The sequence below is a fragment of the Physella acuta genome, unplaced genomic scaffold (genome assembly GCF_028476545.2).
Source record: "Physella acuta isolate Inbredline_101_S28 unplaced genomic scaffold, ASM2847654v3 ptg001668l, whole genome shotgun sequence".
In the NCBI taxonomy this organism is placed as follows: Eukaryota; Metazoa; Mollusca; class Gastropoda; family Physidae; genus Physella; species Physella acuta.
This window is the reverse complement of record NW_026733181.1, coordinates 30711-49764: the sequence shown is the minus strand read 5'-3', so window position 1 is coordinate 49764 and position 19054 is coordinate 30711. Positions and strand designations below refer to the sequence as shown.

General features: G+C 36.4%; 2 protein-coding genes across 2 annotated transcripts in view; one reads left to right on the top strand and one right to left on the bottom strand.

Annotated features, from left to right (window-relative positions):
• Nucleotides 1-2814: 2814 nt before the first annotated feature.
• LOC131929740 (arylacetamide deacetylase) lies at nt 2815-9255 on the top strand (the record flags this gene model as incomplete). Its single annotated transcript, XM_059286088.1, is given in 8 exon segments — nt 2815-2968; nt 3170-3271; nt 3522-3639; nt 3937-4000; nt 6128-6249; nt 7491-7579; nt 7767-7849; nt 8079-9255. Coding segments are annotated over 8 exon segments (1233 nt in total). The 3' UTR covers nt 8587-9255.
• Nucleotides 9256-9352: 97 nt separating this feature from the next.
• The window catches only part of LOC131929742 (uncharacterized), a 34040-nt gene continuing 24338 nt past the window's right edge, over nt 9353-19054 (bottom strand). The window contains exons 4-6 of the mRNA XM_059286089.1: nt 14665-14787; nt 14082-14201; nt 9353-10314 (exon numbers count right to left, since the gene is read on the bottom strand). Coding sequence (XP_059142072.1) covers nt 10289-10314; nt 14082-14201; nt 14665-14787 — 269 coding nt within the window. The 3' untranslated portion in view covers nt 9353-10288. The remainder of the gene's footprint in view (nt 10315-14081; nt 14202-14664; nt 14788-19054) is intronic.

Below are 19054 nucleotides of genomic sequence, written 5' to 3'. Positions count from 1 at the left end.
AATAAAAATAATAAAGCTCAGTGCTATTGTATTACTTGAATATTTTTTATATTTTTAGAACATAAATAAAGGTTCTTTCCCTTGAATTATTCTGAATTTTCAGATGGGAAGTAATTTGAAAAAATATTCTTATAATATATAAAAAAAAATTTTCAACATTCCAACATACTGATCTTTAAAAAATTGGTCATTTGTGTATGATATTTTATTTTGTATTAATAGTATTGTAATTGGATCTATTTCTGTCAAATAAAAATTGTTTCCTACTGGTTTGTGTGCGAAATATTCCAAATTTTAATTTAACCGGAAATTGCTGTCTCCTATTGAAACGGGAAAACCCACTAATTGAACTTTCACTTTTTTTCTTTCAAGTAGATCTAGTTACTTACAGTTACTAGATTCTAGATTCTAGCTGCACTCAAAGTCAACAACATACTTTAAAAAAAATTATAATCTAGATCTAGTTGATCACTTTATTACACTACTTAATTTTAACTAGATCTATATATAAACTCTAGATCTAGATCTAGATCTAGTTAGTAAAATTTAATTTCTACCGACGTTTTACTTTTTTTTTTAGTTTTAAAAGGACATTGACATTTAGATTTAGATCTAGAAATCTAGATAGTCTAGATTTATTAGGTAACTAAAATCGCCCGCGGCTATAGTCTATGACTCTATACTCTATAGATCTAGATTTCTAGTAGTTACACGGAAAAGTTACCTCGTTGTCAAGGCTTTAATAGAAATATATTCATATTGTGATATATGTGTGTCAAATATAATAATATAGATAAATAATAAACCTAAATCAATCATTCAATGGCTAAATAAATATATCAATATTATTTTCGAAGTGACTACTTGGAAGAAGATTTTTCTCCCCAATGGCTAGAATTAGGGTTAGGGATAGGGATTAGGGTTAGGGAATAGGGTTGGTGTTAGGGTTCTGCAGTTGTAAACACACGCATGCGCAGTACCATCAAAAACATCGCCGCGATGGAAAGTCATAGTTTCTCTCCATTGCGCATGCGTATCTTTTTCCGGCTAGCATCGGCCTATTATTTGATAGGCAAGAAATTAACTTTAAACAGCAGTGTTTGCGAGCAGGATTTGCTATATAAAAAGCGGCCATCTGTAAGTTAGAGTGGCTTCCCCTGAATCTTGCACTATAAGTTTACAATAAAAAAAATAAACAAGATGGCTGCTATAGTAAATGACTATAGTTGCATCTATTGGAAACATCACTAGTCTTCATTTATTTCTGAAAAGTTTTAATTCAATAGTTTAAAAACAGGTACATACATGAAACAAGGAAACATTTTTGTATTTTTCAAAACATAAATCCTCCTGAAAATGTGAAATAATTATTAAAATTTAAGGAGTCACCTGTTTTTCACATTACTAGTTGCTGGCGATTTTTACTTACCTAAAACGATAGATTACCTTTTTTAGTATTTTTTTTTTTAGTGTAGTGCAGCTGTAATTACTTATTACTACAAGTTATTAAGTAGAGTCTATATCATATGGCACATACTGTGATACAGGCCTAAATAATAATAATTGGTAATCTATCATTTTAGGTGCGTAAAATCGGCCGAGGCTAGTAGTGTGCTAGAAGTAAAGTGTTAATAGAAGTGTATTGTGATATATTTCTGTCAAATATTAGGCTTATAGATTACTGAATAATAAACCAAAATCAATGGCTAAATATATAAATATAGGCCAGATATTAATTTTAAACAGCAGTGTTTGCAAGCAAGATTTGCTAACATCTGTAAGTTAGAGTGGCTTCCCCTGAATCTCTAACTATAATTTTACCAAAAAAACTTAGATGCAGTAGATGGCTGCTAAAGTAAATGAGTTTGGTTGCATCTGATAAAAACATCGCTAGTCTTTTTTTTTTAACTCAAAAGTTTTAATACAAATGTTTAAAAACAGGTACATTAATGAAACTTTGAAACATTTTTGTAACTTTGAAAACATAAATCCCCCTAAAAATGTGAAACAATTAAAAAAAATTAATGAGTCAGCTTTTTTTCACATTACTAGTCTCGGCTGATTTTACGTACCTAGAATGATAGATTACCATTATAATTTAATATTATATATTATATAGGCCTAGGGCTTATATAGGCCCTAATAAATAGCTTAAATAATAATTATTAAATAATTAATAACAATTAAGGCACATACTTTACTCTGTGACTTTACACGATTAATTAGATCTAGATTGAAGTAGTAAATAAATAATAAAAAGAAATTAAAATGTAAACAAATTAGGAATTTCATTCAAGTACCTGTCTGTGTGTAGTATTAAATAGGACCTAAATAACTTTGGGCTCTTAGTCAACATACTACTTTAAACTGGTTTAAACTTCAACTAGATCTAACCTAGAGTCTAGATTCTGCTACCATTTCTGCTACTGTGATTTACGCAATACTCAGACACTAGATCTATCAACAGCTCATCTTAATAATTAATATCTTTTGTATTTAAAAACTAAGGGGTCGTCCAAAAAGGACAACATACTTTTGCATTTAAAAAAAGTAATATTAGAAACCAAATTTTACAAATAAAACTTTTATCTGTTATTTTTAAATAAACTGTTTTATTCCTATAAATAGTAATAGACATTGATTAATATACTCAAATTTAACTGAGCTTGGAAAAATATGTTCAAATTCTGGCTATAAAGATCGTCTCAAAAAGTGTGATGTCATTTATGAATGAACACCCCCCCCCCTCCCGCCCAACCCCTGTAATCTAATAGTTTAAATAAACTGTCCTGTTCAAATATTTCCCTAGTTCAGGACAATTATGGGTTTGTTAAAATCTTTTGCTGCGTTAAGTGCAGTAACAATGCTGCTCCTGGCAAATCACTTGTACAGCACAGTGCCTGAAGATCTAGAAGATCCATGGCTAGCTAAGACCTACATAGCTGCATTCAAATTTGCCAACTTAATGGTAATTTGTTTTCTTTGATAATTCAAAACAGTGCTCGTTTTAAAATTGAATATTTGTATAACTGATGAACTTTAATTATTAGTATAGAATCGCAATTTTTTATATTCCTTTTACTTTTTGTATGTGGTGTTTTATGCTGTTCTATTTCAAAGGGCAGATACTTTAAATATAATAAAAACTATTATCTTGTTATGTTTTCAGGCTGAATTCTTATCAATGATTACTGGTATCTCATCAGTAGATCTGCTTAGATGGCAATTGGAGATGTTGTATGACTCTAACTTTGAAGATCCTGAAATTCTAGTGAGCAAAATTTAAAAACAAATGAATGCATCTTTAATTGTAAAACAAATGGCAGTAACTCATTAGGATTAATTAATTTTTCTGGAGAAATAGGTGTGGGCCTATAGGTACCTCTTCTAAAATTAAATATTTAATAATTATTGTAGCCATGAAAGCTCAGCAGTAGGATTTTTCTTAGCTTTTGATCTGGATTTAAAATATAACTAGATCTACATCCTCTTTTACTTTGTCTCTGTAAAAAAAATTGCAGGTTGAAAATCATAATTTTGATGGCATACCAGTTCGTTTGTATCGTTCAAAGCTCACTACAGATGTTTCACCTGCTTTGGTATATATACATGGGGGTGGCTGGACCCTGTTCACACTTGGTAAATAATTTTTTTTTATGTCTAAAATGAATTTCTAATATAAAATATTTATCTAACGTTTGCTTGGAAAACTTAAGAGCCCAAAAGCAGATCTTTCTTTCTTTAAGATATAACAGGCATGTTTGGCTCAATGATCCCAAGGCTATTTTACCTTCAGTCAACTAATGTTATTACCTCTTAGAGCTGTATTTTTGTGCTCCTAACACAGCTTTTGTTTTTGGTTTTTTCTTTTAAATATTTCAATAATGTTGCTAATAATGATCAGGGATTTTTTAACCTTTTTTTTTTGCTCTTCAGATTCCTATAACCTTGTATGCTCTCAGCTGGCGCTTCATACAAACACTGTAGTCATCTCTGTGAGGTAGGATCCTCCCTTTTGTGTTATTACATCTCATACTAGCATCCATCTTATTTCAACCATCCCAGTGTCCACTTTAACACAACCATCCCAGTGTCCACCTTACTACAACCATCCCAGTGTCCACCTTACTACAACCATCCCACTGTCCACCTTACTACAACCATCCCACTGTCCACCTTACTACAACAATCCCAGTGTCCACCTTACTACAACCATCCCAGTATCCACCTTACTACAACCATCCCACTGTCCACCTTACTACAACCATCCCAGTGTCCACCTTACTACAACCATCCCACTGTCCACCTTACTACAACCATCCCACTGTCCACCTTACTACAACCATACCAGTATCTATCTTACTACAACCATCCCAGTGTCCACCTTACTACAACCATCCCTGTGTCCACCTTACTACAACCACCCCAATGTCCACCTTACTACAACCATCCTAGTGTCCACCTTATTACACAACCATCCCAGTGTCCATCTTACTACAATCATCCCAGTGTCCACCTTACTACAACCATCCCAGTGTCCACCTTACTACAACCATCCCTGTGTCCACCTTACTACAACCATACCAGTGTCCACCTTACTACAACCATCCCAGTGTCCACCTTACTACAACCATACCAGTGTCCACCTTACTACAACCATCCCACTGTCCACCTTACTACAACCATTCCAGTGTCCACCTTACTACAACCATCCCAGTGTCCACCTTACTACAACCATCCCAGTGTCCACCTTACTACAACCATCCCAGTGTCCACCTTACTACAACCATCCCAGTGTCCACCTTACTACAACCATCCCAGTGTCCACCTAACTACAACCATCCCAGTGTCCACCTTACTATAACCATCCCAGTGTCCACCTTACTACAACCATCCCAGTGTCCACCTTACTACAACCATCCCACTGTCCACCTTACTACAACCATCCTAGTGTCCACCTTACTACAACCATCCCACTGTCCACCTTACTACAACCATCCCAGTGCCACCTTACTACAACCATTCCAGTGTCCACCTTACTACAACCATCCTAGTGTCCACCTTACTACAACCATCCCAGTGTCCACCTTACTACAACCATCCCAGTGTCCACCTTACTACAACCATCCCAGTGTCCACCTTACTACAACCATCCCAGTGTCCACCTTACTACAACCATCTTAGTGTCCACCTTACAACAACCATCCCAGTGTCCACCTTACTACAACCATCCCAGTGTCCACCTTACTACAACCATCCAACTGTCCACCTTACTACAACCATCCAACTGTCCACCTTACTACACCCATCCCACTGTCCTTCCTTACTACACCCATCCCAGTGTCCACCTTACTACAACCATCCCAGTGTCCATCTTACTACAACCATCCCAGTGTCCACCTTACTACATCCATCGTATTGTCCACCTTACTACAACCATCCCAGTGTCCACCTTATTACTAGATTAAAAACTCTTATTCCTCATTTGCCTATTAAAATGGATACAATTGGTTCCTTTTTTACTTTTCTAAAAAAAAATTTCCTTGTCTTTTTGACTAGTTGAGCTGGTATCTATGTCTGCTGGTATCTAGGCCATTTAATTTTAAGCTGGTTTCAACTTTAATATATTTCTTGTTAAAATACAAATTTTGGTCTTAGTTTGAGAATACTGTGGCCTTCTTATAGAGTACCCTACACTGCAACTGCACGCCTTTATTTACATAAGCCACTAAATAAATAGATCAGGTGAAGTAGAGTTCCTCTGTTTCTGTGACCACAGCTTAAAAAATGTTAGTGTGGTCAGTGCTAGGCTTAATGACCCTAACTTTCCCTAACATGAGTTGGGTACCTATCAGAGCTGAGTGGACTCAGGTACATCCTACAGATAAAAGCCCAAGATTCAAACTCAAGACTTAACAGTTACGTCAAGTGCTCTACTGCACAATATGCTTTCCCAATCAATGCTTGTAGAATAAATGTAAATTCTAAGCTTCAATCACTTAACACAGTCTGTGTCTCTTCTTTTAACAGCTCTTCTTTTAACAGCCTGAGTAGTGTGATCTAGTGCATGCTGAGGTTAACACTATGGCTGCATGAAACTGTAATTCATGTTGTCTGATACTGACAGCTATAGGAGGTCTCCAGAATCTGCCTACCCTGTACCATTTGATGACTGTCTGAAGGCCACCCTGTATGTCCTACACAATGGTAGACGATATGGGGTTGATCCCGCAAGAGTTGCTGTAGCAGGTTAACATTTTTTTTTCTCAATATTTGGGTCTTACTAGATGTGAGGGTGTGGTCGAATGGTAGAGTGAACAATTGCTAGCCCGAATGATTTGAGTTTGGTTCCTCGGGTCTAGAATGTATGACATTAAATAGTCTGCCAATCTCTGAAGCATAGGCCTACATGTCTTGATTTTGGGAGGGTAAAGTTTACTGGGTGTAGTACTGACCATATACTTCTTTTAAATGTCAAAGTATTCCCTTTTAACCTTCATATGTGAAAAGTGTACTTTGATTTACTTTTTAAAATTTTGTTAGAATTGTTTCCCCTTAAGATTTCTCTTTTACTATGAAATGAATTTAAATATTTGCCAAATTGTTCTTTTTTTTAAAAAAAAAAATCCTAAATCTCAAGTTGCTGTGAGTTTTTTAAAAATAATCCCAATAAATTTGTCACTGAGACACTGTAAACACAATCCAAGGGTAGATTAGTCTTGACATCATTACAATATGTCATCTGAAAATGTATACCACTTCCTTTGTTGTTGTTTGTACAACAAGCCAAAGAGAATATGTCAAGTAATATGATAACCTTTTATGTTCTGATCCTTAAATCCTCTAATCCTAAAATGTCATGTTAGGCCTCTTTGTAGTGTATAAAAGCAAAAATGTTTGGGTGTAGCTAGTGGTAAATATTATTTACAGCTCAGGATTCAAAGATAAACAAAAGTGATAAGCAGTGTGTTATTTCAAGCACATGAGCTGGTTGTAAGTGGTTCATGTGTTGACTGAGTCCTCAAATGTTCAGAGACTACATCTCTTTTTAAATGCTTCAGTCCTTAGGACTAAATCTATTTTTAATTGCCCCTGATAAATTACCCCCACCCCAAAAGTACTGCACACCCCCCTCCCCCACCTTTGTCAATTACAAATTCACCCTTAACTCCTTAACATTAAAACATTAAAACATTATTGATTACATATTCTGCCAATCTATTTCAATCATTCTATAGAATGCCAGGTTTTATTGCTTAACTAATATGTACAATCAATATTCTCAATAAAGGGTAATCACCACGCAGCTTGCTTGACATGGGGGCTATTCATCAAAGGGGTAATGACTAGGGGGTAATGTCATGCACCTGGGAATCTTATATTTGATGAAATAAAGCGTTGACCAATTTTATTTTATTTTTTTTAATTTTTTTTGGAGGAAGTCCAGTTTTTAAAGAAACTTCTATAAGTATAAACCATATAATCCATAGGTGATGGAACAGGGGCTAATTTAGCTGCAGCTGTTGCCTTTCGTCTCTCAGAAGAAGACCCAGAGTACACTCCCTTTGTAAAACTCCAGGTACTCTTCTTACTTTAACTAGACACATTGGCATAAATAACTTGAGTAACTACTAAATAATTAAAATTATCTTGGTAAAAAAAGAATAATTTTAGGCTTTAACAAAATTTTCTTTATTAAGGAAATAATCCTACTGAATTCAATTTTGTTGAAATATTAATGATTTCATTGATTTATTTTCCAATAGATATTGTTGCAGCCTGCTATGCAAGCCTTTACATTTGACACACCGTCATATAGGCAGAATGCTAAAGACACTCTTGTTGGAAGGTGCTTTTATTTATTTTATTTAGGCATTCTATTCCTCAGGATTTGTTATTAATAAAAAAATTATAGATAAAACTAGATTAGAACACTCATCTTTTAAATTAGTGTCAAGTGTTATATTTGATTATAGACATTGAATTCATATCTTTGTTTACTAAAATTAAGTAAGCCATGTATATTTTAGTAGTGCATACACAAAACTGAATGAAATTTTTTTAAACTCTTGATGCAGAAGAGCAATGATTGAGTTCTGGTGTCATTACCTGGGTGTTCACGCCAGCAGTGACACCATCTCTGCTTTAGAAAGAAATGAGCACATCACCCCCACCATCAAGAGAGCCATCTACTCACTCTACACCTCGGAGAACCTTTTACCGCAGCTGGTTAAAACACATTACACACCCAGCAACCTGGACAGGTACACAACAGCGTACAGTGATGAGATCTCTAAAGTCGTGGAGTCTAAAGTCATTGACCCCTTTATGTCCCCGCTATTGGCTGATGATTTATCCAAGTCGTCACCCGTTTTTATACTTGTGGCGGAGTATGATGTTTTGCGTGATGACGGTTTGCTGTTTGCGTCCAGGTTGAAGGAGGCAAATGTCTCAGTCACAGTGAAGTATGTGGGCAATCAATCTCATGGATTCTTAGCCCCGTTGTCTCTTTCAGAGCATGCGAGGTTCACATCCACTAACAAGACTTGGGCTGATGTTTATGAATTTATTAAATTAAATTTATAATTTTTTTTTTTTTTTTAAATGTGTTTATTCTGTGTAATTTTTGTTAAAATTGATTGTAATTGCTGTTGTTTGTATTGAAGATTTAAAATGTTCTTCTCAGCTGAATTGAATTTTATGCTACTGGAGACTGATGAAACTGCATTTAAGGACAGATAATGATTTCATTTTTGTATATAATTCAATTCCTGCCTGATGTTATTTTATTTAGCTTTTGTTTATGTATTATTTTAATTCCTCAATGAATTGTCAAAATTCTAAAACATTATAAAAATATTTATATAAATTGACCACCATTGTTGAATAAATTAAAACCAAGCATGTTGGAAGTAATTTTTTTTCAAAGTTGTGGTCAATATGCTGTCGTTGATAAAATTTCTGATAAATTGATTGTGTGTCTGCATACACAACTTAGCATGTCCCACCCAACACCCAGCTGATTTTCAAAATCCTTTTATTTTAAGGGGAAATGCGCAAGAAAAAAATGACTGAAATTCTGATTTTTCGTCATAATGGGTTTCTTGCACCTTTGGATACTTTGTCCATTTCTTAATTCAGTAAATAAAAACTTAAATGAGAAAAAAAAATTCTAAAGTTTTAAAAAAAATATTTTTATGACCCTATATGTGAAAAAAATAATCATATTTTTCTATTTCTATAAGAGTGAAATTAAAAAAAAAACATTTCATTTCTTCTGAGAAAAAAAGCACACAACATTAAACATCATTGAAAAAACTTTAATCCTCATATCCTAAAACAAAACTAGGTATATTCTTCAAACTTTTTATTTTCAAAAATGTTTTGACTCTCGTCCATCCCATTTTTTTATAATTATTTTTTTACTGATACATATTTTGCACATAGCCACAACAATAAATATATCCGTCCATAATTTAAATTTTTACAAAGTAATTTTTTCTAATAAATATTTTTTTAATCAAATTATAAATTTTCTCTACTAAATACACAAAGTGTAAATTCCTGTAAATATGTTTACAAACAAAAAAAACCCACAGTAAACTTTAATGATCAATTCTCAAAAATAATGTGTTTTATGAAGTCTAGTACATTTGTTTATATAAGTTTCCTGTTTTGAATCACCATGCACAAACTCATTTTATTATTTTTTTAAAATTATTTTTTATGATACTGATTAGAATATTTTGGGTAGTTTACATTTTGATTTCCATTGTTTATCAGTATTTAATTTGGTTAGAATTTGCATTTATTTCACAGGGTATTTTTAAAATAGTTGTGTGGTTTTGAAAGGAGAGTGAGAGAAGTCTTGATTAACCTTAAATTGATATCATGTTAATGTTCTCTATTTGTTTAAATTAAAAATTTTCTCTTTAATGGTTTTGTTACTTCATGATTGTATTAATTATAAAAGTTCACATTTTTATTTCTAAAATACTTTTAATACCATAACAAGAGCCTTTAAATGAGTTACGTCCCTTTTGCAATCTTTTCAATGTTTTGCTACTTAAATGTTACATAAAAAATAAATTTAAACTTATTTTTCATCTTGATTAGGTCCATCAAATACCGTTTTTCCTACGAATCTTGTACAAAAATGTTAGGATGATGCATTAAACAATGAAGCTTTATTTTATTAAAATTAAGTTTAAAAAACAACCATTATTCAGCTGACAACACTTAGCGATTTTTGACAAGTTAAAAAGCTCTAATGCACCAGCATTTCTTCCTACAGGTTGTAGACGGCCTTGAACTCTGAAAGTAAAAGAAATAGGTTAATATATTAGGGCTGTTTAGCAGATCTAATAGGAATATAATTCACTTTAAAATTAGATGTATCAATTTTTGTAAACAATTTAGGTTTATTATGGAAAGTTGACTTTCCTTTTCACTCTGTTACTTCTTGAGAAAGTTGTGCAAAATACTAGTTAACAAATCAATTTCTAGGGCTTAATTAAGCTAATCAGTAAATGGCATTCCCCCAATAATTTAAATGCAAATATCAACCTCATAGACATATTATTATAACCGATGGATAAAAACAAGACATCACACCAACTGTAGAGAGCATGCTGAAAAAACTTAGACCTTGTGCAGGGGAACAGGGCATTCCCCCCCCCCCGGCAGAGTAATTAACCCCCTGCCCCCTGTGTCAATTACCCCCCCCCCTCTCCCAGGACACAGCTTTACAGCTAGGGTTTGGGTGTTATGGTTAGGATCAGAGCTAGGATTACGGTTAGTGTTATGGTCAAGGTTTTGTGTTAAGTTTTTAGGCTGAGGTGAATACTTAGGTTGTGGTCTTTTTCTTAAGGTTATGATAAAGGTTATCTATAGGTATAGAATTTGACTTAAAGTTATGATTCTAACTTGTGTGGGGAGGGGGGGGGGGTAATTCCCCGAGGAGGGTAATTGACATGGGGGAAATATGGGGGTAAATGTCCAGGGGGTATTTGATGGAGGGGGGGAGTTTAATTCACTTTTGAACCTGATAACCCTTGGGACAGGTGAAGTAGAGTTCACCTGTTCCAAGGATTATCAGGTTCAAAAGTAGAGTTCACCTGTTTTTATGACCTTGGTATATGAAAAGATAGTGTGGTCAGTACTTTACTTTCCCTAATTTGAGTTTGGGTACCCTTTAAAGCTGGATAAACTCAGGGACGTTCTATGGATTTGAACCTGGATTTGAATTCCAGACTTTAGGGTTAGCAGTAGGCATACCGACAGGGCATAAACCTACTGCAGATAGCATAACAGGACATAAACCTAATTCAGATAGCATAACAGGACATAAACGTAGGACACAAACCAACTTCAGAAAGTATACTGACAGGACGTAAACCTACTTTAGATAGCACAACAGTAGGACAGAAAGCGACTGCAGTTAGCATACCAACATGACATAAAACCTACTGCTAAACAGGACATTAAACCTACTGGAGATATGATAACAATAGGTCATAAACCTACCAGAGGCGTAGCTAGGGGAAAACTGCCTTCCAGCTTTCCTAGATGGGGGGGGGGCGATTTTTCGAAGACTAAAATCGGAAAAATTAAGGAATAAATAACCCATATCACTCAAAAAAGAACCTTGGAACTAAAGCGTATTTTACGATTGTGTAACATAAAAATAAGAATTAGTGACGTTTAAAATCCGCTCTACCATTTTTGTCCAAGATGGTGGGAAGGGGGGGGGGCGCTTTTTCACCAACAAAAATCGCAGTGTTTCATTATACAATCAACCAGTCAACGAAATACTCATATAATATTCCAATGGGAACAATAATTTGTTAGACCTTAATCTTACAAACTTATAATCCAAATATATACTATATCATAAAAGAGACTGTTCCAAAGATAAAATATAAAAAGTCTGTCCTAAACGATTTAGCACCGCTACAATTTTTTTCTCTGACATTACTAATCATCAACTTTAATGGATAATGCATCTTAAGGGGAATTTTATTATCCTCGAGTAAAGTTTTAGGGAATAACAATCATACAGCGTAATTTTTTTTTTTTCAAGACTGTCGCACACACATACACACACACAGATATATATATATATATATATATATATATATATATATATATATATATATATATATATATATATATATATATATATATATGTATATATATATATATATATGGGAGGGGGGCGCCAAACTGAATGTTCGCCCCGGGCGCCTGGAGGGGTCGCTACGCCTCTGAAACCTACTTCAGATATCATAAGAGGATATACACCTACTTCAGACTGCACAACAGTAGGACATAATCTACTTCAGATAAATTCTCCACACTACCAACCCCATAGAATATTAAATGTTTATCGTCCTATATTCAGACCCCCTGCACTTTTCATCTTCATCCAATATGTACACATTATGTAGAGTATTATGAACCAGAATCTATTAAACTTTGCTCATGTCAATCCAAAAATCGACCGGCAAGAAAATTGTTTTTGCTGGCATATAACACAACGAGGATGCTTGACAAATGTGGTCGCAGATATATCAAAGTAACGCATGGACGCGAATTAACAAAACAAAATGTAATGAAATTCGCAAGACCTTGTCAACATCGTTTACATGCAGCCGAATCTTAAGATAATTATGTGTTCATCTTAATTAAATTTTATTTAAAATGAGCTAAGTAAACAAAATACCAAGTCTTTTCCACAGAGGCTTAATGAATTGGTTATGAATTGTGGGTCAAATACAAAACAACTTCAGACTTTAAAAATATTGTGTTCTCTATCTGTTGTACTACCTTGAATCAGTCCTAGTATAAATAATCGTCAGCTGCCCCTATAGTTCAACGGCTACCACATTTAAAACACGTCGCCCCCCCCCCCCCCCGCCCCCTTCATCGTTGAACATCGACACTCACCATTTTACTCACGACCCCGATCTTCAAACCCTAACTAAAACAGACTCACGCCTACGGTCAGTTTCAGATTAATGACCACTTGAAAACAGCACCCCCCTTTTCTACTGAAATGGCTCAACTCAAGCACAACTACATTCCAAATTTTCCCATCTTTATTGTGAGCCGCAGCTATGTTATGATCTGGCAGGCTTGTTTACACCCCTCCCGCACCTGCTGATAGCTACCCTGAACAGAGGCGTAGCGATGGGGGCAGGGGGGACATATGTCGACCTCAGGGGGCGCCAAAATGGGTTGGAAAAACAAATTGAAAGTTCGAGGGGGGTGCAAATCGAAAGTACGAGGGGGGGGGATGCAAATCGAAAGTTTGTCCCCGGGCGCCGGGAAGGGTCGCTACGCCTCTGCCTGAAAGTAGCTTTTAATTTACCCAACCCCCCTCCTGCCTAACTAACCATACTACATCTTACCCCCCCCCCACCCCCCTACCATCTCTTCAGGTCCAATTGACTAACCTACCCACCAGTGTTTCTTTCAGATTTGTTCTCAGAAGTGGAGAAAGAACTTGAACATCCCGGGAGGGGGGGTGATTTAATTTTCGGGGGTGGGGCGGACATTGTTTGAAGTATATAACATTCTATTTCGTTGGGGGGGGGGGGGGGAAGAGGGCGTTGTCCTCGAAGAGATGCCTGAAAGAAACTCTGCAACCACCCCCCCCCCCCCATTTGTCCTTCAGCGTTAAAAAAAACGTAGCAGTCAGATGAAAGCGTATCAGTCAAATGAAAGATTACATGCAACTTTAGCAATCAAATGAAACCTAACCATCCTTATCTACATTTGTAATAAACCCTTTACACCTATTTTTAATGTCATTTTTATTATTAAATTTCATTTAACCTATTCGCCCCACCCCCCTTCCCCACTCCTCCGACCATACAGGCCCCCTCCACTCTCCAACCATTTAAGCTCCTTCCCCCTCCACCCATATGTCCACGGGCGCCGACCATAGGGGTGTCAAAATAAGCTCATTTTAGCTGCCATTTTGAATATATGGGGGGGGGGGGCGCCAAATTGAAAGTTTGTCCCCGGGCGCCGGGATGGGTCGCTACCCCTCTGCCCATACCATCATGGTCACTCACCATCGAACGAAAGCTTCCCATCCTTATCCACATCTGCCGGCATGTAGCGGAGTTGAGCTGTCTGTAACGCCTCTTCCGGCGATTGGTCCAAAGCCTCGCTCATGCGCACTATTTCTTTTTCTAGAGAAAGCAATTTTTATCACGTGAAAAAAACACCCATTTTTATCAAGAGGAACAGTCATTAAATTTAATTATATAAAATAGAAAAGTCATTAAAATTAATTATATAAAATAGAAAAGTCGCTAATTCCATTATTAAATAAAAAAAGATTATTCACAAATTTTAATCTTATAAAACAGAACAGTCTTTTATTTAAATTATATAAAACAAAGCAGTCACGAATTTTAGATATGCAAAACATGACAGACACAAATTTTAATTATGCGAAACAAACCAGTCACTAATTCTAATCATTCCGATTTTTAAAATTGTATACATATCAAAATTATCATTAGTTATCTCTGTCACCCATCCCTCCTCCCCCAATCATCACACTCTACTACATATGATATTCAATAGTTCACTATGACCACCCCCCGCTCTTCCGCCCCCCCCCCCCCTCAATGTTCCAGTTGAACTCACCGGTCACAAGCCCATCGTCATTTGAGTCCAGAAACTGGAACTCTTCTTTGGCGCTGTCCAGTGTGCTTTCAGAGGCGGTCATTTCATGGACGTACTCCGGCACGAAGTCAATGACGCCATTTCCTGTTTTAATTTTTTTTAAGTAAAGTAAGCATAATTAATTTTACAATCAATGATGATGATGAAAGAAATACAAATGCCTTTGGGAAGGGGAGAGGAGCGGGTACTTGTGTGGCTAATCATACTCATGGTGGCAGTCATGAAGTGTTTCTTCCAGACTTTTTTTCTCCGGGGGGGGGGGGGGGCACTTGATAGTTTCGGTGGGGCGGTAAACATTTTTTCAGGGGGGGGGGGCGGACACTAGTAAAAGTGTATGTTTACTATATAAATTCCATCTCGTTCGGGGGGGGGGGGGGGGGGGGTAGACTTTCTTCTGGGGGGGGGGGGGGGGCTCCGACCCCCGAAGAGATGCCTGGAAGAAACTCTGCAGTCATGTGGCTAACCACATTGATCGAGTGGCTAACTTCACGTGGTCATGTGGTAGACTATCTTGGTCGTGGTGGCCGTGTGGCTAAACACTGTGGCCGTGTGGCTAAACACTGTGGTCGTGTGGCTAAACACTGTGGCCGTGTGGCTAAACACTGTGGCCGTGTGGCTTACTTCATTGATCAAGTGATAAGGGGGTCGTCCAAAAATGACGTCACACTCGTAGGGGGGAAAGGGGGGGTTTGTAATTTTGTGACGGTGTGTGATGAGGGGAAAGGGGGGGGGGGGGGTTCAGATGGTGTGACGTCACACTTTTGCATCATAAAAAATCAATGTTAGAAAAAGAATTTTAGCCGTTATTTCGCGTTTTAGAAAAATGTTTTAATAAATTGTAATAGGAATTGATTAAAATACTCTGTGTTGACAGAGTTTTGGAAAAAAAAATCGTATTTTAAGAAAAATTCAACCGCAATTTTGAGGGAGGTCGTAGGCTGATGTGCGACGTTATGTTAGGGGGGTCGGCTTTTCGTGAAAAAAATGTGACGGAAGGGAGGGGGGAGGTAAAAATCGTCCAAAAAAGCGTGACGTCATTTATGGATGGCCCCTAAGCCACATTAGTCGTGAGGGCCGTGTGGCTAACCACATTGCTCACTCATCATAAAATATATATGATGAACGCCCTGTGCGTAGCAAAACAAAAATAGCACAGGTCTACATAACGTAAAGCAACTGGTAACGAGGTCACTGCGCATTTCATCTGACAGGGGCCAATCGTAATACTAATACCAAGGGAAATAATTTCAAGCACAAGTTTATGGCATTTTCTAGTAATAAAATCCATTGAAAAATCATTAACTGAATACGAGGATAGTTACAGGCGATGACACGGACCCTTATGGGACTAGGATGGGGGATGGGAATATAACCATCCCTCCCCCCTCATTATTATATAACCACCCACCAACGCAACCCACAAAGGAAACAAATATCACTATCAGCATGAATTTTTGTACATTTGTTTGATCAGACCAGACACAATGTTCATACAAGTGTTAAGAAACTTTTTGAAAAGCATTTTTTTAAGTCTAATTATAATGAATTACTTCCCATCTTACACTCGAAGATATGACAAGGGAAAAAAACATAAGTTTCCAATTATGACAGGAAGGAAAAGAAACATATTGCATTACTAAATAGCTTTGAATTATCTATCATTTTTTTTAAATAAGGATACATTTTAAAGCATTGTACAGAAATATTTATTTGCTATTTGTATATATTTTAGAATTATTATTTTTAAATAATTACAACATAGAAACCCTTTAAGAATTTTGCGTATTTTATATTTATGAGTGAAACGCAACTCATTTTATCAATGTCCAGCTATTGTCGATAAAAACAACTTCCTTGTCCACTTCACAATTTTTTAAAAACTTCATTTTGATTCTGATACAATTTCAAAGACATGACACTAATGTAATTGCTTAGTGAGTCTAATTACTAGATTTACTAGATAAACAATATTTTTAATTAAATAAACATGTTGGCTTTAATACTTAAAGTTCCCAATAGTTTAAGCTCTTAAGGTGTTAGTAGGTTGTCATTTTGAAACATTGCAATTATATTTTATTGCTGGTTGGACTAGTCTTCTTCATTTCTGTAGACATGTTACTTCGTTGTGTGAGTCTAGTCGACAATAAACTTCGTTATGTGCTGCTTCGTTGTCTGTGCGCCAGCTTTTGAGGTGCGCTTTTAGCTGTTTATTTGTGGTAAATATGGATTCTGTATCCTCACAATACGAGCACTTGTAAGTTAGTGCCCTTGGGCAGAGGCGTAGGGAGGGCGGGGGGGGGGGTGCGGGCTGCACCGGGTGACACCATTTAGGGGGTGTCACCAAGGCCAAAAATTGCCAAATTTTCAGACGAAAAATACTATTTTGCCTATCTCATTTATAATTTTAAGTACAAATTTAGAAATATATATATATATATATATATATATATATATATATATATATATATATATATATATATATATATATATATATATATATATATATATATATATATATATATATATATATATATATATATATATATATATATATATAAATATATATATATTCTTGGGGGGGGGGGGGGGGGTGACACCACGAAGTGCCGCACCGGGTAACGCCCGACCTAGCGACACCACTGCCCTTGGGTGTTTTGTTACAAAATGTTTGAGCATGTTTGTATCTATTGTAAGTTTGCATATGCGAGAGTTTAGGGTGTCGAAGTGTTCTTTAACCATATGGCTTGCCCGTTGTCCGAAGAACAAAATAGAGCAGAGTAGGCATTTGTTGAGTCGGTTTTCAAGAATATGCAATGCTTAAAAGGTTGGATGTGGCATTGCTTTCTCTTTAGTTAGCACGTTTACGTCATGGTGTCACCCCACCCTCTGGTAATAATTGTCGATTTGTACTTAAAAGACTATTTAACTTTAATTAAAACATTAATGGAACTGGCATTTTTTTTCAATTTTTTGACTTAGTGTCACCCCTAAATAGTGTCACCCGGGTGCCCCCCTACGCCTCTGATCATACTCAAATTAAAAACAAAATTGTTTTAAAAGTCTCTAATAAATAGAAAAGTTAATTAAAAATTAAAAAACAAAATGCACAGTTTTATTCCATGTCAGCTACATAAGCTATCCTTTAAACCTATCTGAATAAAAGTTCGTTTAGCCTAGAACCTAAGCACTTAGACCCTTTGCAAAAGTAATTCATTTAATCTAATCGGATTCGCTCGTATCTTGATGCTGGAATCGAGTCTGTAATACGTACCTGAGTCTACCCAGCTCTTATGGGTACCTGACTCGTGTTAGGGAAGCAAAAGCGGCTGGGCATAGTGCTGACCACCAGTGGCGTAGGGAGGTCTGGTGTCACCCGGTGCGGCACTTAATGGTGTCACCCCCCAGAGGCGTAACGACACTTCCTGGGGGACAAACTTTCAATTTTTTCGATTTGCACCCCCCTTAAACTTTCGATTTGCAACGCCCCCCGCAAGCTTTTCTCTATATATTTTGCTATTTTTTGCCTTGGTGTCACCCCCCTAAATGGTGTCACACGGCGCGGTCTGCACCCCCCGCCCCCCACCCCTCGCTACGCCTCTGCTGATCACATTATCCTTTCAAATGCCGAGATCACAGAAACAGATCAACTCTACTTCATTTATCCCATGGATCTCCAGGCCCAAAAAGATATCTATCTTTTATTAATTCACTCTTATAATCTAGCAATATTTAAATGGAATAAACAAACAAGGATACAATAATCGGCAATGATATTCATAATAAAGAAACCTACTGCGTGCGTATGTGTTTCTTTCGCTCTCTCTCTCTCTCTGTGCGTGTGTCTGTCTGTGTGTGACTCTCTGTGTGTGTCTGTGTGTGAATGCCGTCATGTACGTTGGCGAGAAACATTGGTGACAAAAACGCCCAAATGACGTCATGCGATATTTTAAACCCCGTTTCAAGAGCATATGGAGACTTCCAATGATTTCGATTTCTCCTAAAATAAGAAGTTTCTTTTTTTTTTATTTTTTAATGTAAAGAAATATTTTTGGTATCTGATTATTGTTTCCCCCTCCCTCCCCACCCCCCCCCCCCACTTGCTACAAACAAATAGACTAAACTGAAAACTAGATCCTTTACCTTATGATGGACGCCCCACAACCCCCCCTCCCCACCCCAATATCTTATTACAAACGACTCCAACATACCATTGCATATTGACTACAAATAGAACCCCATTACCTCGTGCTTGTATGTGAGTCAGAACCCCATAACCTCGTGCTTGTATGTGAGAACCCCATTACCTCGTGTTTGTATGTGAGTCAGAACCCCATTACCTCGTGTTTGTATG